At 42.3% G+C, this 27,206-nt stretch overlaps 2 protein-coding genes across 6 annotated transcripts in view; one reads left to right on the plus strand and one right to left on the minus strand.

The window, feature by feature from the left end:
- Positions 1–184: 184 nt before the first annotated feature.
- On the minus strand, positions 185–17,496 carry LOC121607718 (proprotein convertase subtilisin/kexin type 5). Its single transcript, XM_041938657.1, has 16 exons — positions 17,424–17,496; positions 10,700–10,903; positions 10,539–10,607; positions 10,307–10,349; positions 7,596–7,741; positions 6,488–6,682; positions 5,214–5,300; positions 4,927–5,125; positions 4,579–4,802; positions 4,208–4,450; positions 3,296–3,541; positions 2,437–2,632; positions 1,759–1,964; positions 1,496–1,596; positions 924–1,095; positions 185–834 (listed from the first exon to the last, which is right to left on the minus strand). Exons 1-16 carry the CDS (start codon positions 17,494–17,496, stop codon positions 452–454), a joined length of 2,787 nt encoding a protein of 928 aa, XP_041794591.1. The 3' UTR covers positions 185–451.
- otud7a (OTU deubiquitinase 7A) overlaps positions 14,033–27,206 on the plus strand; it is a 38,851-nt gene continuing 25,677 nt past the window's right edge. For 3 of the 5 annotated variants that reach the window (XM_041939530.1, XM_041939535.1, XM_041939536.1), the window contains exon 1: positions 14,033–14,149. The gene's annotated coding sequence lies outside the window, so the exon portion shown is untranslated. Of the gene's footprint in view, positions 14,150–22,624; positions 22,753–27,007; positions 27,123–27,206 lie in introns of those variants that run through there. The other 2 variants (XM_041939533.1, XM_041939532.1) reach the window with 2 other exon arrangements.

The following is a 27,206-nucleotide window of genomic DNA, read 5'->3' on the forward strand; positions in this document are numbered from 1 at the left end:
TTATGATATTGGCATACGCTCCTTCTGTAGTAATGCAGCCAATTTTCAAAGTGCACTGAGGGTATCAAGTGGAAAAGATTTTATTTCATTTATAATTGTATTTACAACAAACCATGCAGATTTCAGTTATTTGACATGATCATTTCACTGTTTAACAAATATCTAGTCAATATCAAGTAAAAAAAAAAAAAGAATATGGAATATACATACATATACACATATATATGTATTTTTTCACTGTTTATTCTCAAATGGCTCATCTAAGAATGTGCATTATACAGATACAGGCACTTTGTAGAAGTAATAGCACGGACGAAAAGGAATAAGAACTAAAGGAAAAAACCCCACTAGATTCTCATCTAAACACTATTTGGAATTCATCTGTGAGTCTGGATTTCGGGAGCATCCATGATACATTCCTCAGTTACTGAAAGCGCTTGTCTGTATGAATCTAAGATTGATTGAGACATGTACTCTCATCCACATCCTGGTCTGCATCTGCGTCCTGCTCATGGATAAAACTGTAGCGGCGATACACCGATCCGCCTCTGCTGGTGTACACCACATCCACCTCGTCTCCACTGTCCGGCTCAGGCACACCGTGAGGCATGCTGATGCTGGCGCTGCCACTCAGTCTCTCATAGCTCTGGCTCCAGCAAAGCCTCTTCCTGGCGTGGGCCTTGACCAAGGCAAACACAGCCAGAGCCAATCCCAGTGCAAGCAGCAGGACAATAGGTAAGGCAGCAGAGGTGTGCTTCAGTGCTGTAGATGACATATTCAGGTCTGCTACCTGATCGCCTTCTGACTTGTGTTGGGGGGCCTCCACACACAGAGCTAGAACAACAAGAAAAAAACTGCCTTTAGTAGATGGCCATATCCAAACAATCCTATGTTGTTGTTGTCAGATACGGAGGGGTCTTTACCTGAGCGGTTATCACAAACACAGCAATCTGTGTCATTCCCTCCAGCCTGACAGCAGCGGGCACACCGGTTCTCCACAGCATGGAGAGCAGAATCCCGGTGACAGGTCAGACACTGGTTGGGTCTGGGGCCGGTGCAATGCCTACACGAGCTGTCACATGGCTCACAGGTTTCCTACAATGGAACAGTCACATATTATTGTACTGGATAAATACCAGAAAAACATGTCAGTAGCAGGAATTAGGCCATTCAGCAACGTGGACACTTAGGAACAGAGAAAGAAAACCTGTTTGTACAGATATACATCTGTTGTTGTTCTGAGTTGCAGTAAGTACCTGCCTGCACTTTGTGTTGCTACATAACAAAAAAACTTGATTTCCTATCTTAAGTATTTCTTACAGCATTAAACAATTATTTAAGTAGTAGTGTAGTTGTAGTGTTTGGAAAGGTTTTTATCAAAGGTATTTAATTAAGCATTTAACACTCTCGTTATCCTGATAATCACTGGCCTGGCTACATAACCTAATAACTCAACTGTCACACAGTGGTACATGAGTCTTAGCTAAGAGCCCACCTCAACTGAAAAGTATTGCCCCTCCTCACAACGCGGATAGCAGACTCTATCCTTTAGAGTGCTTCCCCAGTCACACATCACACAGCCCTGAGGCGAGGAATCTGCAAACAAACATACAAACACGATCTGACCCGTCATGCAAGTCTAATATTGACACACTTTGGAAAGACATACATAGGTGGGCACATGTTCAGCTGCCAAAACAAGCAAACATGCATGAGAAATCAGTTATTACAGAGCTGTCACAGCTCTTTCATCTGTACCTGTGCAGGTCTGACAACTGGTGTGACACTGTTTGCAGATGCCATTGAGTTGATAGAAGCGGTGTGGGCAGCGCTCAACACACAGCTTTGTGCCTTGCAGCTCCAGAAGAGGAGGCGAACAGGCCCTGCAGGACTCAGGTCCTGGTCCTGTACACAGCTCACAGGACTGGTCACATTTCTCACAGTGGGAGCCCTCTCTGTAATAACTGAGGAAAGGCATGAATTTCTCAATATTAACGAATCAGACATATGTACATGATTCTTGGAGAGATAATTTAAGCTTTATAAAGAAGTCTCTTTGTGGCAAATTTAAAGTTAAAAATGGTAAAATAATTACCCAGATCATCACCGAAATCTTAACAATTGTAGACTGAAACTACAACCATTGTTGCAGAAGTAACAATTTGTAATATTTCTGTATAGCAAAAATATTAATCGCAATTAATTAACAACATTTGTCATCACATATCGAATTGAGAAAAAAAGATTTCAGAGGAAGTTGCTCTACTTCTGAAGAAATTCCACAGAAAACACACATTGGCTCCATCACGCTCTACATACTCTGTGTTTATGTCAGTTGATAAAGGGTGGGGAGGAAAGTGAACAGGAAATTGTAATACTGTAAGTTGTAATACAAAGTAAACATTTTCCAGACAATGGTCAGCTTTGCCTTTATACCCTTTAGGACAATGCGTGACGCAGAGCTGAAGGAGGCGCAGATGTCCAGGAGAACAAGTGAGGCAGTCTCTAGGCGATGCTCCTGTGCAGGTGGCACAGGCGTGGTCACAAAGCAAACAGAATCCCAGCTCTGTTCCGTCAGCCCCCTGCCTTGTGTTGTATGTACCAGCCGGACACTCACTCACACAAGTGCTGTCTGGAAAATGGCACACAGATGAAAAGTGTGAAAGCTCATGCACATACCTGGGCACAGTGTGATGCTGTGTAAAATATAAATGAGACAGAATGTGATCATTTGTTCTATGTTTTTACATATACTCAGTTGAAAACAGTACAGTAGTTTGACCTCATCAGCTTCATTGTTTTTTGTAAATATCTGCTTATTCTGAATTTGATGCAGCAACACGTTTCAAACAAGTTGGGACAGGAGCAACTAAAGACTGGGAAAGTTGTGGAACGATCCAAAAACACCTGTTTAGATCATTCCACAGGCAAACATGTTCATTGGTAACAGGTGATAGTATCATGATCACAAGCAAGGTTGGAGCGAGGTTCGTCTCTTTGTGAAACACATATTACTACGTGGCTCAGGAACACTTGGTAAAACTGTCAGTAAACATTTATTTGCAGCTCTGTGGGCAAAGGACAGGAGTCAATGGTTTGGCACAAAAATAAAGTGCTCCTCCCACTCCCCTTCCCTTTTATTGAATCAAGAATTTTTTTGAATCTAAAATCCATTTTGAACTGAACCTTGACACCAAGAATCAGAAAAAATCAATTTAAAAATCAGCTTCTCGGTTGAATTTTACACCCTGAACCACTTCAGTGCATGCACTTGAACATGGTGGAAGTTGCTCACTGTGAAGATATTTGGGCAAGGCACAGGTCTGGCATTCATCGCTTCCCGGCCCCTCGCAGGAGTAACAGTGCCGGTGGCAACCCATGCAGGTGAACTGGTCGTCGTGTAGGTAGGTCCTTGGTGGGCAGTCTGTGTCGCCTGTCACACCACACAGCAGTGTGTTTGGATCCAGCACGAGTCCCTTCTCGCACTGCGTGCACTGGTTTGCATCTGGCCCAGAGCAGCTCATACATGTTTGGTGGCATTCTACACATTGTCAAACAAATCACAACAAAGTGTCAGTGTTACATCATCACATTTCTAAAAGTGCTGTGATTAAAAACAAGTTTTAAAGGTAAATGATTATTATTTCAAATAAATACTGCATTTCATTGTCACTAAGCAGTACAGGTAATACGTGGCAGTGATGCTGTTGCAGTTCTACACACTGTGGGTTTACTACTTTCTGAATAATCAGCAAAGTTCCATACAGTTGTAAATGTTGTATTTATCACAAGTTTCCTCTTTTATTCTTGTTGTGGCAGAAATTTGTCTCTCTCATCACGTGTTTGATGACCTGCATGTTCAACAACTGATATCCTGATCAACCACTTATTACAATCTTTTCTTGGTCAAATCTTCCTATTATGATGGATTTCAATTTTGTGGTGTTTTTTGAGCATCCACAACTTTCCCAGTCTTTTGTTGCTCCCGCCTCAACTGGTTTGAAACGGTAAAATATTATACTGTCTTTGTATTGTTTTCAATTGAGTGTATGTCAAAAAGGATTAGCAAAATATTGCTGTACTAATGTTTTACACAACGTCCCAACTTATTTTGTCTCAGGGCTGTCATCAGAACACTATGTTATCCTGCATATCCAGTGCTACTTAAAAATGTAATCAAGTCATATCTACTTATTGTGAGGCTCACCTTGACACTCCGTAGCTTCAGTTTCATAGTAGGTACCGGTAGGGCAGTCTTTGGAGCATGTACCCTTATAGAGTTTAGGGCTAAATGTCGAGCAGGTTTCACAGTCATCTGCCAGGGGCCCTGAACAGCTGACACAGGTAGGGTGGCACTGACCACAGCGGCCCTCCTCCATGTCCTCATAATAGCCCATGGGACAACTAGCCTTACACACACCGTTCAGCATCAGGTAGAGGAAACTGCATTCTGAAATGATATAGAGAGAGGTCGGTAAAGCTGTAACAAGAAATTTCAGGATGTGTTACAATATCTTATAATTCCTTTTAAAATGCTATCCACTGCAAGCTTAGCTGCCCACACAGCTAATAACTCACTGAAACAGGTTCTTTCGTCTGAGCAAACATCACAGTGGAGGGGGCAGCGTCTGCAGGTACCATCATCTGCAGGGTATGTCCGCAGTGAACAGTTGAGTCTACATGTACCACTCTCTAGATAGTGGCCATCAGCACAGGATAGACACTGGGACTTCATCCCATCACATGTCAGACAGGAGCTATCACAGGCTTCACATGACCCCTCTATTGTCTCAAAGAAACCTCTGAAATTAGTGAGGAGATTTGTTGTTATTTATGTTAAGGCATAAATAAGATAATGCAATAAACAAAAACGTCATTGGAAAGGTTTTTCATCATTCTACTGCTTAGCTTATGTAATTTGCTTACTCTGGGCAATTTGACCAGCACCGCCCCTGGTGGAGAAAAAGTTCATAGCTGCTTTTGGAACAGCTGATGCAGTTATCACTGGTGTCCACGCAGGCCTCACAGTTTGGCGAACAGTTCTCACACAACTGAGTGGCAGAGTTTGCATAGGAGCCGGATGGACACTGCACTACACAAGAACTGTCCTGGTCCAGGAAATATCCTGTGACACAAAATGCACACAATACACATGAAGACATGAGCTAAGGTTTCAATTCATTTCCATGGCTAAAGAGAGTAAGTATTTGTACCTTTAAAACAAGAAGAACAATCCAGTCCTTGAGGCCCAAAGCAGGTCTTACAGGATGCATCACATGTGTGACATTCACCATATTTCCCTGAAATTAAAACAACCCAACATTATCACATAGAACAAAACAGCACTTCGACAATGACAAAGGTATCAAATGCTGTTAAACCTGAAAGTCGAGAATTTTCTGTTTTACCTATCTTCACCGCTAGAGGTAAGCATAATAAGCTGTAAAAACAGTGTTTTGGAAGCACAAATGATGGGGTGTGATGAATAATACGTTGCTTGTTGGCACTGATTGCTCATCACTGACAGAGTGAAACAGTGAAAGTCATATTGTGTTTTTGGTGCATTGGTGTGCGATGGTGGTTTACACAAGAAATGATGACTGGCTGCATTTAGAAGGGACTACTGCTGACACGAAGAAGGAATAACTGAGAAGCTCACTGAGTTATCATCATTGCACTTAAGACATCTATGTTCATACCTTTATGTGGCTATTGCTACCTGTTACTGACAAAAAAATACAATGCATTGCAATTGAAAAACTCAATTATTCTTCCAATTAAAGCACTGATTTAAAGTTATAAAATCAACAACGGTAATCAGTAGGTACCTGGCAAAATGACAAGCAAACCTGACAATCGACAGCAGACTGACCCACACAAGGATGTAAATAATCAAACCAATGAGGCAGAAATGTAAGCGATCAACCTTATTACCCTGTATCGTTGACAACAATGGAATACTGTATTGCTGTTGACGCACAATGGGAAACAGGTGAAGAGCCCTGTGCTTGAGGCAGAGGAGCCTTTTGAAATTGCTCCACTAAAATGGCTCTCAAATGAAAAGTGATGCAGTACATGTGCAGCAAGGTGACAGCGAGCAGGAGATTGTCCTTCAACCTAGAGGTCCTTCAACAGGGTTCAAGCTCCAGCCTCAGTGACAAGCATCCACCATGCTAAAGTGTCCTTGAGCAAGACACTGAGTCCCTCTGAATTCCAGGAACACTGTAGTGTCCTCTGTTCTGACCTTACATATGAGAAAAGGTAATTATTTCTATCAGGGAATCAACCAGTCAAGTACTGTGTTATTCAGTACAATCTTTAACTCCACTGTCACCTGATGCTCATTTGCCATTCAGGACTTTACTCACTTCCTTCCTGTAATATAATAAATCACATGGGACTCACAGCCTGTAAAGTTACTCTTCTCTAAAAAGAAAAGTTGAGAAAAATGAACAAGATTAACAGCTAAAAATTAGGCCTCTCTTACCGTCATAGTACTGTCCCAGTGGGCAGTTAACCAGAGGGCACTGCCCATGTAGAGGAGGGTTCCCACCAAGGCAGAGGTCACAGTCTGTTGAATGAGGCCCATGGCATGTCTGGCATGAGCTGTAGCATGGCTGGCAGCGCCACCCACTGGAGTCACTGAATGTCTGCTGTGGGCACAGTTTAATACACTCACCTCCTAACAGGGCAGAGGAGTACAGCGAGGATGTGATGTTATTTTTCAGTGCAACACTCTATCCATATTAGCAAATACTGGTTTTGTAAAACCCTGCAGCTACAATTCAGTAAATGATATCCATTTACAACTTTGCTATCTTTTTTAACCTGTATTTATTTAGGGAAGTTTCACTGAAAGCCAGGCTATCTTTTGCAGGAACGCCCTGATCACAATCTGTTAATAAAACATAAATCATTTAAGAGAGCAACATTAAAAAGTCATTTTCAAAACACAACGCTTAGCGCATGCAATCAATTTTTTTTTTCAAATGGCTCTGATGTGGCCTCAGAAAAGAACTGCTCATCTCTTTATTCTGTCCACAACTATTTGAATCCTTCTCCTTTGTCTGCTCTTCCGGGATCTCTTCCTCTCCAAATTCAATCTAACTGTCCAGGCACAAAACAGTGACCTAGATATTTTGAAACAGGACCTTGTGGCTGAAGACAAGAGAATAAGCTGATTGTCCATGATAGCTCCTGTCTGACATAATGTACAATGTTCAAAACCTTAACATGTTAAAATAATATTGATAGTGTTCTTAATAATCTTATTTTTAACAGCTACAGGCTTTATTTATGATCTCAAAGCTTTTGCTAAGATGCCCATAGAGAACACAACCTAACAACACTCTCCTCGTTTGCATAAACCATATATTTGCATATCTCATGTTACAGATTTGCTGACATGGACATGATTTGCAAAGCAAATGAAGACTCAGAGTGGCATCATAAGTCTTTAACAAGAATGATTGATTACTCTAACGCAGTGATTTAAGAATATATTAAACATAAACTCATTAAAGGATCATGAATCCTTTAGTATGCGAGTAGTAAGCAAAATATACATAGAAATGATCATTCTTTGTTACTGGTACCATTGAGGAAGTAACCAGGCTGGCAGGCAAGGCAGTGTTTGTCACTCCTGCAGTCTGTGCATGGTGCTGGACAGGACAGGCACACAGCCCTGCCCCAGTCCTCATAGGTGCTCTGCGGGCAATGCCTGCGACACTGGTGTCTGAAACTGAAATAAAAGGTTAATGCAAAGCTAAAATAAAACACCATTCAAAGTATTAACTGATAATCCATTTATCAAAACTAGGCTTGGTCTATGTGTGTGAAATCAATCAACACAAAGGTTGACAAAACATGGCTGTCACAGCTATCAGAGATAAGGAGTGGCTCTTTTTTCTAAAGCAAACATGCAGAACAAAGCTTCTGAAATACCAAAGATAAAAAAAACTATTGTGATTTAATGGCACTTTCAAAGCTTTACAGTGAATGAAGAATGTTGCTACAGGCGGCCTTTGCCCACATGGATGAGTCTGAAGCTTGATGAACTGAAAACAGAGAAAATACAAAACACACCACATGCAAGAGGCAATCTCAACATGCACTGTGTCAGTCCACAGCACACCTGCAGCTGTATTGTTGACTTCAATACAGTCTTCGGACAAAAGGTGCACTCAATCAAACATCAGTAAGGATGGCAAACAGAGACAAAAGCATCATGTGGTGGCTGCTTTTCTTCAAGCTTATCGTGGTTCTATTCTCTTCTTAAGGCAGAAAGTTAATTGGTGTTTTATTTGTAGCCCAGAGGCATGGGGAGATTTCTGTCATTAACCTGTCCTATCAGTCCGCCGGGGCTTATCTGAGCTATTAAACATGAGATGGCTGTCCTAAAAAAATCTGGCCTAAAGGAGCTGAGATATTGAGTTGCAAAGATGTCACACATTAAAGCAAGAATGGCTCCTACTTCACAGACTTACCTCTCTAAATGAAAACAAGTTAAACAGCAATAAGTCACTAGCTTATACAGCACAACATCCTATGCTGCCTTCTCTGCACCCTCCCTACATGAGAGAATCTGACCGCTGACAGCCCGAGCTGCACTTCCTACCGCGTTGCCGTGGATTTGGTGTGAAGATGCGGTAGTTGTTTGAGATGGAACAGCTGGAGGCGCCACACTGCATCCATCAACTCACTCACAATAGCAGCTTGTGCAGACCAGGCCCTGTCTCTGGCCTGGAAACAGTACACTACTTTAGAATCTGTGGGATGTTTGAGAATCCTTCTGTGCAAATATTAGATTATCCATTCCAGGAGAGAACATGAGAATTTCCAAAGCAACTTTTGTTTAGGGCTGTTACTCCTTGAATTAGTTACGAAAAGGTAAAACTATGCCGCAAATAGTCCCCAAAGTTAAGAAAGCTAAATAACCAGTAAAAATAATAAGAGTGAATCACAGCATTTTTTGTTTTCGCTGCACTTCCTTAGAGAGTGAGGTAAATGTCAATAAATACCAAGCATCCATCATGCGGTGACTCTTTTCAATACTCAGTGTTTTCTGCACGGCCTATTCACAGCTACGCCAAAGGTGTCTAACATTTTTCATTACAAGCAAAACCTCAGTAGTGAAATTTCTTTAAGTGCTGTAGACTGTCACAATCTATCACAGTGAGCGTATTCCTGCAGTTCATGATCACCCCATGCTCTACTGGGTTTCTTTTATTGGTGTTTGCTTCACATAGTAGATGTAATAAGCACTGCAGCCACAGAAATTACAGAGACGACCTGTCATTCTAAATCTCTAAAACCATTACTATTAAAAAAAAAAGTTACACAAGTAAATTCACAGAAGAAGACTGAGTATCTCAGTGCACCTATGTAACGGCAGCAAAAGGAGGTGAGTGCAGTGAAGCGGAGGATTTTCCTTCAACCTTCCTCTGCTGTGATTCACACGAGCAGTCAGTCAAGTCAAGATGGTGCACCCTATATAATCACACCTGCTACTGGCTATGCTTTCCACTTATACTTGCTGTCTTTTTTTCTCTCTTCTCCTCCTGTCTCACACATAACATAAAAACACACTCTGTTAAGTATCTTTGTGTAGCAGAGCACTCTTATGTGGCTAAGGCTCAGGTAACAGTGTATGTCTCAGAATGGGAGGTAACCTGACTCACACAATACCTGGAGGCCTAAACACGGGGGGAAAGAACACAATTGGAGGTCTGTTCTAGCTCTATAACCTGTGTTACACACAGGGTTCAAGTGATAGACTGGTGTAAAAGAAATCCAGGTGAAATAAGTTTCCTGTGAAATAAAGAATAATTAACCACATTCTGCAAGCAATTATATGTAAATTCATATTAACCCATATGCTTTATTATTATATTATTATATTTACCCAAATCTTTATCTAGCAAAGCAATGCCAAAATAAATAAAAACATTTACAAGGTCATTTTAAGGTTAAACATTTCTTGGCATTCTATAATTTAAAACTTCTGACAAAAATGTATGAGCAAGTCATTGCAAAATTATGCTGACTTTCAAAAATTCCAAAAATCAATCTTTGTGTTTTGGGGCGTTGGTCAAACAATACAAACATTCTGCTTTGATTCTGGGAAATTCTAGTGGACATGTTTTACCATTTGTGGGCATTTTATACACAGCCTTAGCATTGAATGTTAGGCACTAAAATAATACCTGAGAATGGATTTGATTTTGTATCAGAGGATATGGGAGGCCAGAAGAGTTCACAAAAGATAACAGTAAAATTAGATAAAAAAAAAAAAAAAAACACTCACAGAAAGTAACCTTCAACACAGCTGTTGCAGATCTCAGGGTCCTCTGTGTACAAATGAGAAAAGGTGATTAATTAGAATTCATGCGGAGGAGCAAACTTATGCAGTAATGGCTAAATTTATATTGTGGTGAACTGAGTGGTGTTATCACCAGTATTTTAGTGTACATTACAGATCCACCTTGCATTGGGGAAGGAAGAGTATGATGCTGATACATCAAGAACGCGTGACTTACCTGTGGAACACGTTTTGCATCCCATCTCACAGTCAATGCACTCTCCTGTATCAGGGTCCTGCATCTGTCCTGAAACACAGAAACACAGAGACCCAGCAAAACAACCCTGAATGTCTTTCTCTGGCGCTACAGCCAACTCAGAAACTCTGCTTTACATTTACCTATGTCACAGGATGCTGGTTGGCAGACTCCATTCTGGAGTTTGTAGTGTTCCCGACATTTGGCACATATGTTACCATCTGTGCACAGTTCGCAATTGGCTATGCAGGGCAGGCAGGCATAGTGACCCCTGTCAGGATAGAGTCCCCGGGGGCAGTGTGTCCGACAGCGACCTTGGTGGAGGAAACGTTCCTGTCCATCTTCATCTGATGAGGAAGAGGAAGAGGAAGAGGAGGACACGGTGAACTTGTTAACATAAAGTCCACTCTATTTTCACCTTTTGATGAAGATGCTATTAGCCATATGGAACTCCTGCCAGGAAATGTCTTTTCAAAAAAAATCTGGACTCTCCTGAAAGTGAAAATCAATGGCGATTACATGGGATGAAGAAAAGATGAAAGGACATGCTGCTGCCAACTGTGTGAAAGTTCAGTGTCTTCAGCAAATTACAGCATTAACACACATTGCCGAAATCATAAATGGTTGACAGAAAGGAGAAAGATGTCATGTGGCTTAACAAGTGAAACAGTGGCAATTACTAGAAAACTGAGGATTATTTAATTATGCATGCATTATTGACAAAAACAGAAAATAATGGCAGAACAAATGGATGTTAAAGCCATGAACAACATCATGAACTGATGGCTGCATGCTGACTGTAGGCCTGAAAATAACAGATCACAGTGTGAGACCACTTCCTGATGATGCTCTAACTTATGTAAACAAGGGCAATCAGAGGCAGATCAGAGATCAGAGCTGTGGGCAGAGACAGTCAGAGTCTTGTGTTGGCCCTAATGATTAATACTCCGCCACCTGCCACTAGCCTAGCTGTGGCACCTGAGGCATCTCTGGAAGCAGCCGAGTTACAGCATTGTCTCATCTGCTCAGTGCTGCACAGGAGATGTGTGAGACAGGGAGGAGAGGGGCAACAAGCTGCTGCTGCTGCCTTTCTTACCCTTCCACTTCCCTCAACCGAGCCACCACCGAGCATGAGGAATGGGGTAGAGACTTTTGGCTTTTGATGTTTTTTCGCAAAGAACATCACACAGATATACTCACAGGGATCAAATGCCAGCTACTGTATACTATTAAAGTCTACACAACAAATATCATCTGCAGCAATGTACATTAAAATGCAGTCAGTAAAAAGAAAGGCATGATTGCAGCAATGTCAAATGCATATACTCATAGAAAGGTGTGTGCGTGTGTGTGTGAGGGAAAGAGAGAGAGGGAATTGCAGGTTTTTGCAGGTTAAGCCCAGTGAACTGCAACAGTAACCCTTCTAGCCCAAGGGGATATTTTTTTCCTTTCCCTCTGATTAACAAAGGCCCTTTTCTGACTTGATCAGATTACACTGTGAAAACTCTGGAGAAAAATGATCACACCTTCATTTCTTCCTCCTTTTCAAAGGTGCCCGTGAGACAGAAAAATCAACATGATCTACAGCCAATATGTGACTGTTTAACAGGAGTAAATGGTAAACCAGAGCTGAACACTCCTCCTCTAATTCATAAGCCCTTTGCTTTGGTGGCCATTGAACAGAGCTGCTTTGAAAAACAAAAACAAAAAAATGCCACCTCACTGGATTAATTAGTCTGTGACATGGCCTTGCTTTAATCAGGCATCTGTTGGGCCAATGGCAAGCAATTAAGTGCTCATATTTTCACAACTCATACATAAATTATGCGAGATGCAGACATGTGAAATATGTCATATGAAATATGTCAGTTAAACAAAATATTGTCTAACTTTGATGAAGCCTTTGCTACGCTGCTGATGATATTGTCCCTGCAGAAACTAGGCAATACAAAACATTACTTTTTTCAAACCCCTGAAGTGCATCGTATTGTGACGAAAATCACAGCTTTAATATATATATAATTCGCCTTTTTTCACACATGATTCAAGGCTGTGCTAAAAGTACACGTATAGGAAATTTCACTCACCAACTCCACAGGTAGTGCATTCAAACAGCTCATGCCCGTCGCACTCAGAGCAGGTGGGATGACAGAGGACACACTGGTTCTTCAGCATAAATTGTCCACTCGGACAGGGCGGCGAGGGTTTACATCCAATATCTCGGACACCGGAGAGAAAGATCAAAAACGCGGCGAAGGACCTCATGGCTGCGCCCGAGGACTTTCACTGGAACTGAGAAAAACAGCAAACAGTCAGGACTGTCTCCAAAGACGCAGTGTCCGTGCAGCAGGTACGCTGGCAGATCCATATGGGGCTCTGTGAACACCAGCCCAGAAATAACTTGCTGGATCAGTTCGTTCATGTGTAGCACACTGGACAATGAGCGTGTACTGCGGTCAGCAGTCAGTAAATGATCCTAGGTGGAAAAACAGAGAACAACCCAGTTTCTGTGTCACGACAGATAGATAGATGTAGCTTTAATAAATCATCACACCGTACATAATTTCCCTAAAACGTGTTAATGGAAATGCTGTGTCTGTCTGTTTCCATATCTTTCATAGCCAATGTTCATCTGTCTAATTAAAAACAGGGAAGTTCCGGTTCCGATAACACCTGGCTAGCCAAAATACCAGCTAAAAACATACTTGTGACTACAATTTATGTCTATGGCTGCAACTAGGATAACGTGATAATATCAGCCCAGTATTTAATGTTTTAAGTTGAAATATTCAGGCTTTGGTCAAATGTATATAATTTAACAATAAAATGGGTCCGCTGTCAGGTATACTTGTACCTTAGATTCATCCGCCAACGTTTTCAGGGTTCACTCAACAGTGAACAGTGAAAATTTAGCTAACGCTAGGTTAATTTACGTTATAGTTGTTTATACGTTATAGTTTAGCCAAAAGGCATAAACAGATAACGTTATTGGACTTCTACTGGTTAACAGTTTAAGTGTTGTGTTTTTTTAGGTTAAAGGGACAACTTTAACCTCAAAAGAAAGAAAAACACACAATATACATAGGCTGTAGGCTTTTTTACTTGTTTTATCGGGTACTTTCGTGCGGACTATATTACTTGTCGGAAGAATCGTGTTTAATTGCTATTAGCTTACATTATGTCCGTTTTAACAGCCTTACCGCTCATTGTAGTTTAAAAATCACATGCACTCAACAGAAGCCTTTGTTTTTCCTTAATATGTATTATTATTGTTTTCCTATAAAGTCCTGAGCCACTGCAAGCCATGCATATCTCAGTTGAAGTGATTTGTTTTTGTGAAGGCACAGCGGCCTCTCGCGGCCCCTCGCTGGATGTGTATCCGAGCGCGTGTGCCAAATGTCTCCGCCGGCTGACGTCACGCGGCAGCGGCCGTCGGAGGAGGCGTGGCCTTGTTCTGCTGCAGCGGAGAAATATGACATGGGGATGAGCGAGGGAGAGAGGGAGAGAGTGAGACAGCCTGACAGGAATTAACGGTTCGTCAGAGGTCTGGACTGAAAACCTGAGGATGGGGAGTAATGACTGAACACAGAACGGTAAGAGACAGACATGTTTTCATCCCCCCCCCTACACGCAGCGCGACTGGCCGATTGATGCCTCATTTGATAGTGAACACAATAGGCTACCACTGCAGACAGGTGCACCTGCCTTTATGCGAGTACGTGCCTCGTTGCATTCAACTTCAGGTTCCGTGAGAATACCTTTTATTTTAGGTCGAAGGCAAATGCTTCGAGGCCACAAATCTCATCGACGGTTTGGGACGAGACGTTGGACGGAGTCTCAGACTTAAATGCTGTAAACATGGATGTGTTCTTGAATCTGTATGCTTAGTCACAGACCTTTGTGATGTGGGAACATACAGTAGCAATGTAATATGTATCTGAGACAGCTGGGCATATTTTGTGATGGTACAAACAAATAGCCTATTAGCTTACTGAGGCTGTAAAGCCTTGAAGGCTGTGCTTCTTTTTACAGACATGGAATATTAATCATCACAGTGTATTTTGGGCCAGATGGCATAACGTGTAGATTGGGATGAAATACATAACAGCTGCATGTTTAATATAGTAAAGCACAGGAGTTTCACTTTTTGGCTGTCTGTTCATCTTTAAGATACATGAAGCCTTACAATAACTGCGATCACCACTGCCTGGTTTAATTCTGGTGCCCACATACAGTACGTTTCGTTTATTGTTGGCCTGGTTCACAATATCTACTAACTACGCTTGCCTGTAAAGACGGTGAGGCCACTAATTCATTGCTGTGGTATTATTAAAACCATATTCATATCCCCTGACAAAGACCTACATAATAAAACCTTTAATCTATCATTAATATCAGATTATATTTGAGCTGGGTACAACACAAGAGAAATAAACTCTGCCACAGTTTCCTGCTGGTCCTTTGGAAGATGATGATTTGCATCAGGTCAACTTGTTTGCTGCCTTACCTTTACAACTCATTCAGCAGTCTATTAGCCCCGTCTTAATGCTCTTCCTGGGCTTGGGAGACGGGCAGTTGACAGGAGTCGAGTCTGATTTGGAGACAGCTTGAGTAGACGGGGCAGAGATACAAAGCAGGTCCCGTGGCTGCCAGGCCAAGCCAGGCCATGCCAGCTCCACAGAGGGCTTCAGTGCAGCAGGGCACTGGGGAGAGGGCGCTTGGCACCTGATCAGTTACCACAGTGAATTCTGTTCCTGTCACTGGCGTTTAGCTACAGAAAAACAGAGCAGAGATGACGGTTGTTGTTGAACCCAGTTGGGCTTTCATGTCGCTGTGGCGGTGGCGCTTTATCAAACTGCTGCTCGGCTGATACAAAATGACATTCCTTTGCAAACATCTGTGCCAGATGCCCACTGCCTACTTCAAAAACCTAAGCAACAAAAGTTAGCCTAATAAGCTGTCATTGTTAAAACAAAACCAAACACTGGTTGCATAATTAAAATAACATTTCAAGTTTACATTCATACATATTTTGCACCAGAGGACCCAGCAGCAGTGGTGTGTTTTTCCACTGGTATCATTTGACGGGAATCTGGAAGAACCATCAGAATAAATCATCTTGTGGACCCTGAAAAGCACCTGCAAAGAGGGCTTAAATCTCTTGTTTCTTTCCAAAAGAATTGCATGTCTCCATGCCTGATCACCCTAAAGTTTAGTCCTCCAGAGGAGATGAAATGAGTCAAGTGCCCGTGGTAATCATGGCCCAATCACTGCACGGCTTTGAAGTGGGCCCTGTTCTCCAGACATCTCTACAGGTGGGGAAGCAATGTTAAGTGCTCTGTCTGCAGGCAGTGGGAGGTCAGCTAGAGGCCACAGAGGCAGGCAGAGGGGCTCCTCTCACACATCACAATGGGGAAAGGTGGAGGGCGGACTGGTCACCTTCCCAGAGTCACTGCACTGTGGTCAGAAGTGAGTCTGCCTTGACGTTGGACAGATACCTTTGGGGAAATTTGTCTCCCAGTCAGCTAACCCGTTCCCAGATTTGTCTGTCAACATGTTGCAATATGAAATGTACCTCCAAATCACAGTCAAATGCCGCCGTAAGCCTTGTGCCATAAAGCACAATCCTTCCACCAGCATTCCCTTTCATGCTGTGGTGAAGGCTTCAAACCAAAGAACTGTTGTAGTAAGTTAACTGCAAAAACCATTTAACCATGATTTATTCTTTTTTTTTTACAGTGTTTTTCAGGATAGATTTGACAGTGTTTACAAGGCTGGAGCTTGTGTTTTACCTATTATTCATTACATATCGGGTACATAAGAGATCCTACATGGCTTGTAACCGTAGTCAAGGGACCCATTGAGGTATAGGTTTCTTAAAGGATGTTTGGATGTCTGGACTTTATAGCTTTGTAAATTAGTGGAGCAAGAAAATCCTAATTTAGCCACAATGAGGAAACCCAGATGAGGCTGACATGGGACAAGGAAGTGGCAATCACCGTAGCTGACTGTGATAGGGTGAGACACCTGTCAGTCAAGCAAACACCCCCACAAAGACAGTTCTCTTTCACCCTTAAGGCTGTCCTAATGGACAGGGTTTTTTTTTAATCAACTGAATTCACAAGAAAGAAAGTGAAACTAGCTACTAAGGCACAATCCTCTTTTGAATAAGATGTACTGTCTTTTAAGTGAGACTTTGGAGGCTTTCCCATCAAAATTGAATACAGACAGCATCTAACAGTTAATAGATGAAGTCTGTTTTAAGGCACTTTTAAGGTGTGTATTAGCTCCAGAATTCAATCATAATGGCTGCTGTTTGATTTCTGCAAGTAACAATGACCCTCTCAAAGCACAATCGAGTCTGTTTTTATCTGACACTTGAGGATCAAACTGTTGAATCCAGATGCTGAAACCAAAACGTCCCTGTTTAACACACAAATCACTAAATTAAATGCTGTTTGATACATTTAACTTAAGTTTGACCAAATATTATGCTGCTTCAACAAGCTAATGACGTGCTGCACCGTAGAGCTACATGAACTCTCTCTGCCCATGTGCAAGCTTATTTTGTTTTGATTACAATATAATAGCAAGGTCATACTGTATGTAAACTGCCCCTGAAGACATGGATATATGCTGCTGTGCTGCACAGCGTGTGTTATTATGGCCAACGTGTAATGGAGAGAGCAACCACTGAAGTTCCAGTTAAACCTATAGTTTTGTAATAGATGTGTGTTTCTGTGGAACGCTGAGATTAAACTTCCATCACCACGGAGGAGGCGTTATGACCAAGGTTAAGAGTGACACCCTCAGACGGAAAGGTTGTGTGTTTACGTGAAACAGACAGAGCTTTTTCTCAGCCTTTACCCAAATGTGCCATAGGCAGCAACAGGAGCTGGATGCTGTGTTTCGCCAAGACGATCTCCTCCGTGGCAGCCATGGCTCGTGTATGCATGTGTGCACACGTGCGGTTGTCTGCGCCTCCTGCACCTAATTGCATTTGTGTTGCTTCGCTTGTCTGGTGCTGAGTCTGGGAGCAGACGGGCTGCTGGAGAGGTCTGCCATTGTAACATTCACCCCACGAGGCCCGGTGGGCACAGCCATCCCCTGTCCTGCCTCGAATCAGCAAGGGAGCAGTTTCCAAATCAAACAGAACACTGTTGCACAGGATACCCTTGGCGACTCAATTTAGATTCACGCAGGCCCACAGCGTAGGTCATTTTCATTCATTCAGAAAAAGAGGTCAGGCCTCCTTTTCTCTGCAAAACCCAGCTGCATCTGTCGGAAACTCAGTGTATCTCCATTTTGTCTCACAGTTTACTTCCGTTGGAGGAGATATCAAAAGGGAAACGCAGGTTAGACCCTGAGAAAAGAAGAGCAGCCGCTCTGTTGTTCTGCTTGCTTTCTCACGTCTCATCAAATGCTTAACAAAACGCGTCAGGGAGTAAATTTTTTGTCCATTTTGAGCTAAGGAAGTATGTCTCCCGTCTTCGTTGTCCCCTCTCTGGCGAGATGAAGCCATGAAGACATCTGAGATGACTCAAGGAGGTCAAGAAGTACAGTAGCTTATGCTTTTGCGCTATATTTATCTTATGAAGGTTTGCCGGGAAATTATTTGGACGTCATCACTTGTTAACAGTCATACTGTACATTCGTATGTGGTGGACGTCTCCTGTGATTGTTCACCCTGCAGCTTCTTTCCTCCCACTGCTTTTTTATGCCTCTACCACGTACCCTTGTCGGCTCATAGGCCACCCCCCACCTACACAATGTGTGATCTTGACCCCATAGGAGGTTCCTTAACATGTAGATTGATTTCTAAGAAATTTTTTGGATTGACTGATTATTATAAAAATAAATCAGATATGTTTGGAGTAAATCATCACATTTATACAATCTATTTGTTGTCCCTTTTGGAAAATGAATGCACATGTTTGCCATGCTCATCTTGAGAACTCTGTTCATGCCGTGGTCGTTAACACTTTAGGATGTTAACTGATTTGACTGATTTCAGTAATGGTTGATTTAGCGCCGCCTGCCGTTACCGGTTTTTAACAGCGAGTGTGGTTTAGGACTACAGGTCCCAGAATTCTGGCTGCAGCAAACATTCCTTTAATCGCAGCTGGAATGGCGGACTCCGCCACTAACAATGAAACCTATTATGTAGAGATGCCATTACAGAATGGAAATGCATGGAATGGAAAAAACTTCTAACCTTTAATAACAAAAATGCAGGATGATTTCATAAAAATCTGAAAAGTTTGAAATTGGGGTATTTGAGCTGAATAAGGTTGAGACATCCTGCACAGATACAAGAGCTCTAACTTGAACCACAGGTCTGTTCCACAACTAAGCAAAGACGGGTTAATGTTACATCTGGGACTATAAATTATTCCAAACAAATGCTTACAGTCAAGATGGCAGCAAAGATAACAAAAGCATATTTGTATCGTGCCTAACTGTAGTTGAATATAAGTTATTGGGTGTGGAATTAATCTGCAGAAGTTTTTTGTGGATGTCAGTATTTGAGCCACGACAAAGGCCAAAGTGTGGCCTGCAACAGACCAGATAAGCCTTGTTTTTAGAATAGCCGGCTGCCAGAAATACCTTTTGCTGCATTGTCTGTAGTGGAAACCAAATTCCAGAGTGATGCAGGTGATCACCTGCAGCCCCTACTGTCCGGTTAAGAGGAATGAATGGTGGTGTAACACAGAGCAGTCAATAAAATGGGTTTTTCAAAAATTGTGAATCACCACAACCACAAGAGGTCCTTGAGCATACAGTCATAAACGTGCACAAGAGTATTCAGCTGATTGGCCCAGTAGTATGTGAAATTAGCTGCGGACAGATACACACACACACATACACGCACACACAGTCCCCTCTAGGCTTCTGCCTGGTGCATAAAAAAGGAGCAGGCACATCTGCATTTATAAAATGATTAATAATCTCAAAAGTGGCATTGAACGTTTTTTTTTTTTTTTGTCTAGGTTGGATTTTTATACATTCCATTAACTTACATCTTTTTATTGTTAGTGGCAGAGTTCGCCATTGGAGCTGCTGCTCAAAGACTGTTTGCTGCAGCCAGAATCCTGGGACGTGTAGTTCTAAACCAGCTGTTACAGTTAGCAACCAGGGGCATCACTAAATCAACCACAACTGAAATTTGAAGTTTAGACACTAAAATGTTAATGACCACAGCAGTTATACAGCAGCTGTCAAGCTGAGCACGGCATACCTCACAAAGCAATTTCATTTGCTTTAAACCAGCCAATTAAAAGTGTACATATTTAATAACAAGAACCCTCTTCAGAATGAATCAGGGCATACTGTAGGCCGCACCACAGCCCAAATCAGTTAAACTGAAACATGTTTTCAAGTGAGAATCCTTTGAACTATTAAACGGAAATATCGTTGTTTTTGTGTGTCATCACTCACTACAACAGAATAAATGTCAGTCACTGATACTAGTCTGAGTATGACACTAGTCTGAGTATGACACTAGTCTGAGTATGACACATCCTCCTTCCGCAGTACACCCACAGCCACCGAATGCCCTCTCTGTGGGTGCACATGAGGCCAGTTTGGAGAACACGCATCAGACAAAGTTACAAAGCTCAAGATTTCTTTTATTTTCTTTTTTTTCATCCAATAGGCCGACATAGAAGTTCATGTGAAAGATCTTTGTAGAGCAGGATTGGATCCATTTACCGCTCACAAGGATCACTTTTTGGGACTCCTGGTTCTGGGTCATCGGAGGAAATGACAAACATCAGATTCATAGTTTCTGCACCTCTAATGCCGCTTCCGTTAGCTGTTGACGCGACAGGCCAATTTTGGGTGTCACACAAAGTTGGCTGTTGCATCAGCTCCATTTGGATAGCTAATAGTTGAGACCAAAGTAAAGTGCAGGAAACACTTGGCGCCCTGTGGTTGATTCGTAGTAATATATAGTTTCCTTCAATAAAAGTGAGGCATACATTCTGTCCTGTTCTTCTGCTCAGTGAGAGTATGTCAGTGTTGTATTTCCTTGATGTTGAGTCTTTACCATTATCAGCATTGGGGCAGTTATCTATTACCTCTGATGAGAATACATCGGCCAAGTTGGATGTGTTGTAGTTCAGATTCTTGGACACTCATACCCGCAGTGTTTTTCCTGTGTTGGCAACAAACACTGTTCCTCCTTTAAAAAGACGGATGAGTTGATTCCAAATGCAGACATTATTCTTGCCATCAAATGGTGCAACTTAAGCTATATAAGTTGCAGTGTCATGGGGCCGGTGGTCTCCCACACTGCGAGGGAAAACACTGGTAAGTAATGATTCATTGGCTTCGTACAGAAAACAAAGAGAATGGCTGACAGTGACTTCTGTCTTGCACTTTCATCACCCACCAAGTTCCGGTTAGAACATTTTATTGCCGGTAAAGTGGCTTGACAGTATGTGTGTGTGTGCGCGCGCGCGTGCATGCGTGCGTGTGTGTGTGTATGTGTGTGTGGTTTAATTCGACGGATGCACACAGCAGTCTAAAACAAAAGCAGTAACATCCGTACAGGAGCTCAGTTGGCCTCAGAAGCTGAAAAGCATAAACGACACTGTAGAGGTCGCAGGGCAGAATAGTCAAAACTCATAGCTATAATTACTACTAATTTACCGTTCAGTGATTGCACCCACCTCCCAATTGCCCGTACCCTCACTCTTACCCCTTTGCTGCAGTATATAGACGTCTAGTGGCTCTAAGTACTTTGCTAAAGGACACCCTGAAAGCAGTTGCCTACTTAAAGGAGAGCTGTGCCCGTTCAGTGCTTGTGGTAACTGGTAGAACAGCGGTGAAAGTCCCCTCAGCATTTTTGTGGTACGGCCTGAAACCTCTCTTTTTAATTCAGAAACCTGTGTGTTTTAATCTCTTTTTCTTCAGATACTAAATTAAGAGTAAGGTTATGTGATATTGCCCTCTCCACCTACTTGAGTGTGCAGGCACAACTGTGCGCGCACCCACGCACGCAGTCAGTGCAATAGTGGTGTTACATTGCAGCACAGGTATTGTGAGATGCGGGGTCTGAGATTTAAGGGATGGCAGAATAAATCTTCTTGTGTTTCCTGTCTTATTGGAGTTTCTGCGGAGATAATGAAATTCTCTTATTTTGGGGGTTATTGTAGGACATCGTAGCTGGCCTATGACTGAGGCCGAGCTTCAGCTGAATACAAATATACTGTAAGTGAGCTAGCCAATAAGACACTGTGCACTGCTTTGCAGGAAATCTGTTTCCCTCTTGTTGTTGTTTTTTTTCATGGTACCAGAATGAAATAATCAGGTTGACAGGAGAACATGAAGTACTGTGTAGCTGCTTAGCTTAGCTGTGTTCATGTGTTTCATTTTTAAAGTAGTCCACTGACCTTATAAATATACTACACTGTAATGTGCTTTCCAGATTAAAGGATTTATAGAATAAAAAAAAAAGATATGAATATGACATAAAATATAATTACATATGTAAACAAATAAGATGCAAATGTAATAGATGATCAGGTATAAGACAGATATTTTATTTAATCTTTTCTATCTTATAAACCAGATGAAAGAAGAAAGAGAAGTGCAAAATATATAAAAGTGCATAAATAATACAAAAATGATGATAGTAAAACATAAAATATGTCATGAAAATAAAGTTCAGAATAAAACCTCATGATAAAGTAGCAAAAGGAGGGAATATGAAAGTGATGTGATGGAAGCATATGTACAGTAACAGCACACCCCCAGTTATCACCGATCTGCAGGTGATGACAAAGATCTTTCCAGACAAAGCCCGTCAGCCTACGATCATATTCACAGATAGATTCAGGAGGGACGCGCAGGTCTTTGAGCTGGCGAGGACCAAGCGAAAAGATTCTGTGTGTTCAACACTTGAGAGGACGCCCTCCCTCAGCACAAACACCAGCTGGCTTCGGCTAGTGGGTCTGTTTATCTCACGTGGGATCAGATAAGTATTCAGATAGCAAGCAGTTCTTTATGCCTCCTCTGTGTATATGTAACGTCCTGGCTTCAGTGCTTGAAAGCCTGTTTCATCATGTCATTAGTGTACCTGTCACTGGCTGCTTAGTGCGTGCTTTATATCCACAGCATGCTTTTTTCCTCCTCTTTCCTTTCCTTTGCCATCTTCTCCAAATCCACCGAGAGTCAGGAACCTTCTGCTTTGGTAAGGCTTCGGCGTCTAGTCGCAGCTGTCTGCTCGTGGCGCCTCTGTCGAAAAGGGCCCAGTCGGGGCAGAAGAGGTATTGGCCGCTGTGGTGGGAGGGCTGGAGGGACTGACATTTTAAGGGGTTATGATCTTGTTCTGTGCCCCTCAGTGACCAGCTCTTTGTTTGGGTGCACGCTGCACACACAGCTGAGCTCAGTTAGAACCGAAGATTTAGCTCGACTGTAAGGTCAGACAGAAGAATTCCAAGTTGCTTTGTTCAACTGGTTCGTTGCTTGTAGTGTAAACACTGAACGTTGCTTTTGGGAGATATGATCTGTCGTTTCTCGTGTCTGTGAATAATCGAAACCAGAAGAATTGATCGTTTTGAAGACCGTCACAGCCTGAGCTTCTAAACTTTCTTCGAAGGTTTTCCAGGAGCCCTCACACACACACAGTGCAGCGCTCATGCCGTCCACTGCAGCATTCATTTAAATTTACCTCAAATATTAATGCAATGATGCATTTAGTTCAAATTCAACTCTCCACTCCGTGCATATGCTGTGCTGGCAGTGTGCGGCGCAGCAGCTGAGATGCAGAGTGACATTATTGCTTCCAGCAGCATCTTTCTCGGAGCATGTGAGGGGCCGCTGCACAGAAGTCTGGCTTTTTTTGAAGGTTAGAGAAGGATTAAGGGAGAGGAAGTGAAAGTATTTGTGCCGGTGTTTATGCATGGCTCGATTACAGACTCAGTCCAGAGGTCAAGACTTAGGAGCAACATGCTCTCTTTCCACCTCGCGTCAAGGAGTGCTTCATGTTTGGCTGGCGAGAGTCGGCCCTTCCACCGTCTTCTTGCCACTGGAAGTCGGGGCTCAGCGGTTTATATGTCCGGCTGCGAGGGTGCTCCCAGGTCACAGCTAATAAATGCCATCCGCGGGTCTTGAAGGCAGGGGGAGTCCCACCAGCGAGCTGAGCATAATGGAGGGATGAGGAGGGACTCGGCGCACTCCCAGGTGGTGACTGGAGAGAAATACGGAGCTCTCAAAAATCAAAATGGCTTAACTTGATGAGCCGGCGCTCAGGTGAAGAGCACTTGCTTGATTGAAACGCGTCACACGTCTGTCTGGTTGTACACTCACGTGCACACGTTCGCCGCACCGAAACGCTGAGCACTGGTGAGGCACATACACAATCACCACAAGTACAAGCTTGCCATTGTGGCTGCAGGAGGAGGAGGAGGGACAGAGATTGAGGCTGACTGACTGATATGAAGGCTGAATAGCAAGTGCTGCTACCACTCTGCATTGAAATTCACTGATTGAATCTTGTGCTCTCAAGCAAGGACTTTTGAAATAGTGGAAGTGCTTAGTTTGTAGTTTGGTGAGACATTATAATATCCCATTACATGAATTTTCCATGCCACTTAAGTGTGCTGTGTTATGAAGCATGCTAATGGATTGTGTTGATTATTTAGTACTGATGCAAGGTGGAAATGATCTGTTTACCTGGAATTGTGCTCATTTGTTCCTCCAGCATACAATTACCGCAAGTCTAATGTAACAGTATTTTCTGTTGCAGTATTTTTCTCTGTTTCGGCCCTTATGCATTGAATTGCATCAGTAGTACCTACGCGACAATGCTGTTTAGTTCTGTGCTTACATCTTGTAGTGTGTTAAAATAGCAAAAAGCCATTGTTTTAGGGTTAGGGTTAGGGTTTTTCTCTGACCTAAACCGGGAGGGTGGCTCGACGTTTTGCCGTGCATAGGCATGTGAGTTAGTACTGGGTAAGAATGAATGCCATCTTTTATTAGCTGTCTTCAGTGCTTTGGCAGCCCTTTGTGGAAGCACTTGCTCCGTTGGCCTGACGTCGGTAAACGCTGAGGGCACACTGAGCGACGGTTCATGTTTTTGCACACACACACACACTCGTGGACTCCAGAGACGGGGATCATGGGGTGGTTATCTAGCAGTGTTGAGCAGAGCAGCCTGAGCCCGTTGTTGCTTGGCCCTGCTAACCACGGCTCGGCTCACACGCCGGCGATGGAGCCACAGTTGGCCCTACGAGGCTGTTTGTCCGAGCCAGATTGTAAGATTTTATTCTCTGCCGGCTTTGAAGAATCCAGAATATTCTGTCCAGCAGAAGGGGGATCAGACTCTTTGAGGTTTGGCTAACTTAATTTGTGTTTAACCAACAGGTCCACATCTTATGTCCTCTCCTTGCTGGACAGGTCTCTTGCCACTATTTTGTAAATCGGCTCAGGTTTCAGGTCTCAAAGGTGGTTTTGGCTCTCTGGACTAGTGCCACCTGCTATACTGCGAAGCTGTGGAGTGAGCTAGAGGGATGAATTGAATCGATCACTCAGGCAGACTGTCTCATTCATAAATGTTGTTTGATATTTTGTTCCTTTGTTTCTCAACCACATTCTGTGGTCATTTTCATTTACAGCTACAAGCTGACAAATGTACCGTATCAGCACGAAGCCTTTATTAGAGATTATGTGGCATCTGCGCATTTGCTTTTTCAGGACACCTTATACGAACAGCAATCAGCAGAGATATGATTACATGTCTGATGTATCCAAGATCAACAAATTGCTCCAATCAGTTCATATAGAGCAATCCATTCAAGACTTATAGGGCTACTGATTGTTTTCCACAGCAGTTAAAGCATGAATAGAAATATAAAAGATATAAATACTGTGAAAAACGCCTATTACTAGCTCATCATGCCCTAAGTGATGTCTTCAAATTGTGTGTTTGTCTATACGGCAGTCCATAAGCCAAAGACTTTCAATATCCAGTTATATAAGAGAAGGAAAGAAAACAGCAAGTATGTGGCTTTTTTTCTTGATTTATGACATCAGTGTTTAGTCACTTATAAAAATTGTTGTAGATCAATTTTCTGTCCATCAACCAAGCCATTAATCAACTAATCATTTTAGTCCAAAGGAGTTATATTTAAAAAAATCTCTAGCGGCTACCTCCTCTCCTCTGATGATCGATGATGAGAAACCGTCCGTGTGACAGGAATTAATTTATGTTCAGTCCATTATGGTTGTTTTTATAAGTTCATATAAACTTGCAGATATTTTTTAAGATAACTTTGTGCAGGCAACTGGTTGTAGATATTGGTTGGTGTAATGATGCAGACACACAGCCACACTCTGGCTAGAATGAACTCCTAAAGGGTCTTATTTTGCACCAACTTTCAGCAGTAACACAGGAGGAAAAATCAGAAAAATAGAGAGAGATACCAGAGGTACTAATTTCTCCATTGTCAATCAGAGCAGTGTATTAAATGCATTAATTGTAAGGGGTCTATGTTATTATTTCCCCTGTCTGCCCAGCATGCTACATGCCTGCATCCTCTCGTTTGGAAGCAGTTGCTTTGGGGTTGTGGAAAACATTCTGTGAAATAGAGGACATCAGAAGCTTAAGTAGAAGCAGACAGGGCAGGGTTCTGGAAAGTGGAAACAAAAACATAAATGATAAGACTCTTGGAAAGCATTGAGCATAAATTATTGCTATCTAACAGTGTGTAAAGGGTGGATTTTTCCTTAACAGCATCAGTGTTTTATGCTGTAGTAGCGTTCAGTCCACACGGTGCACTCAAGTCTGACATCTACATCAACTCTTATTGGCAAAAATGGAAGTCAAAATAGAAGCTGCCTTTTAAAAGCTTATTTAACAGCATAACACCAAATGTACACACTGCTGTTAACTTTAGTGTGCATGTATAGGATTTGCTGCCTGACCGTTTTCCAGCTACAGAGGGGATGCAGTGCAAAGAGTAGAGTACAAGTGTTTGTACAGTATGTTCACCTCCCACCTGCTGTGTATCTGCCTTGCATGTGGGCGATCACTGCTCACTACGGAGACAATTATCTCAACAATAACTCATCCTATTACTGTAAAGTGACTGTATATACATGCACGTCATGGAAAGATGGACTGTTATGATAATCAAAATCTGCATTAAACGGCAAATAAGCTTCAGTCGATGGAAAAACCACTTGTGCACCATTTTCCATGCGATTGTGTTGGACTGTGAAGTATTCACGGAGTAAAGGCTGCGAGTTTTCATTGTGAGCTCATTTCACACTTCTAATCAGCCAACTGTAAGAAAGTTGGTTTAAACTGGTGAAGCTTCAAACAGTGTTAAACATAAAAAAGGAAGTAGTGGGTGGCAAGCTGCTCTGCGGTGTTAAGATGAATATTGTAGGGTGGTTTTGCATTTAATTGTTTTTTAGAGTTTAAAACAGCTGTGTTTTTTAAGCTTTTTTTTATTATTATTTTTCACAAGTTTACAAGAGATGCCGTTATCTTTCTCTGAGAAAAGGTTGATTCGATTTTAACACCTTTAACGCCCCTCCACTGGAAGATCCACACAGGTACGTTTATTGTCATGCGGTGCATAAAACTTGATTGACAGGTGATAATGACTAATTTAGCACAGTGGTGATAGTTTTTAAATG

Source organism: Chelmon rostratus, chromosome 6, assembly GCF_017976325.1.
Source record: "Chelmon rostratus isolate fCheRos1 chromosome 6, fCheRos1.pri, whole genome shotgun sequence".
NCBI classification, from domain to species: Eukaryota; Metazoa; Chordata; class Actinopteri; order Chaetodontiformes; family Chaetodontidae; genus Chelmon; species Chelmon rostratus.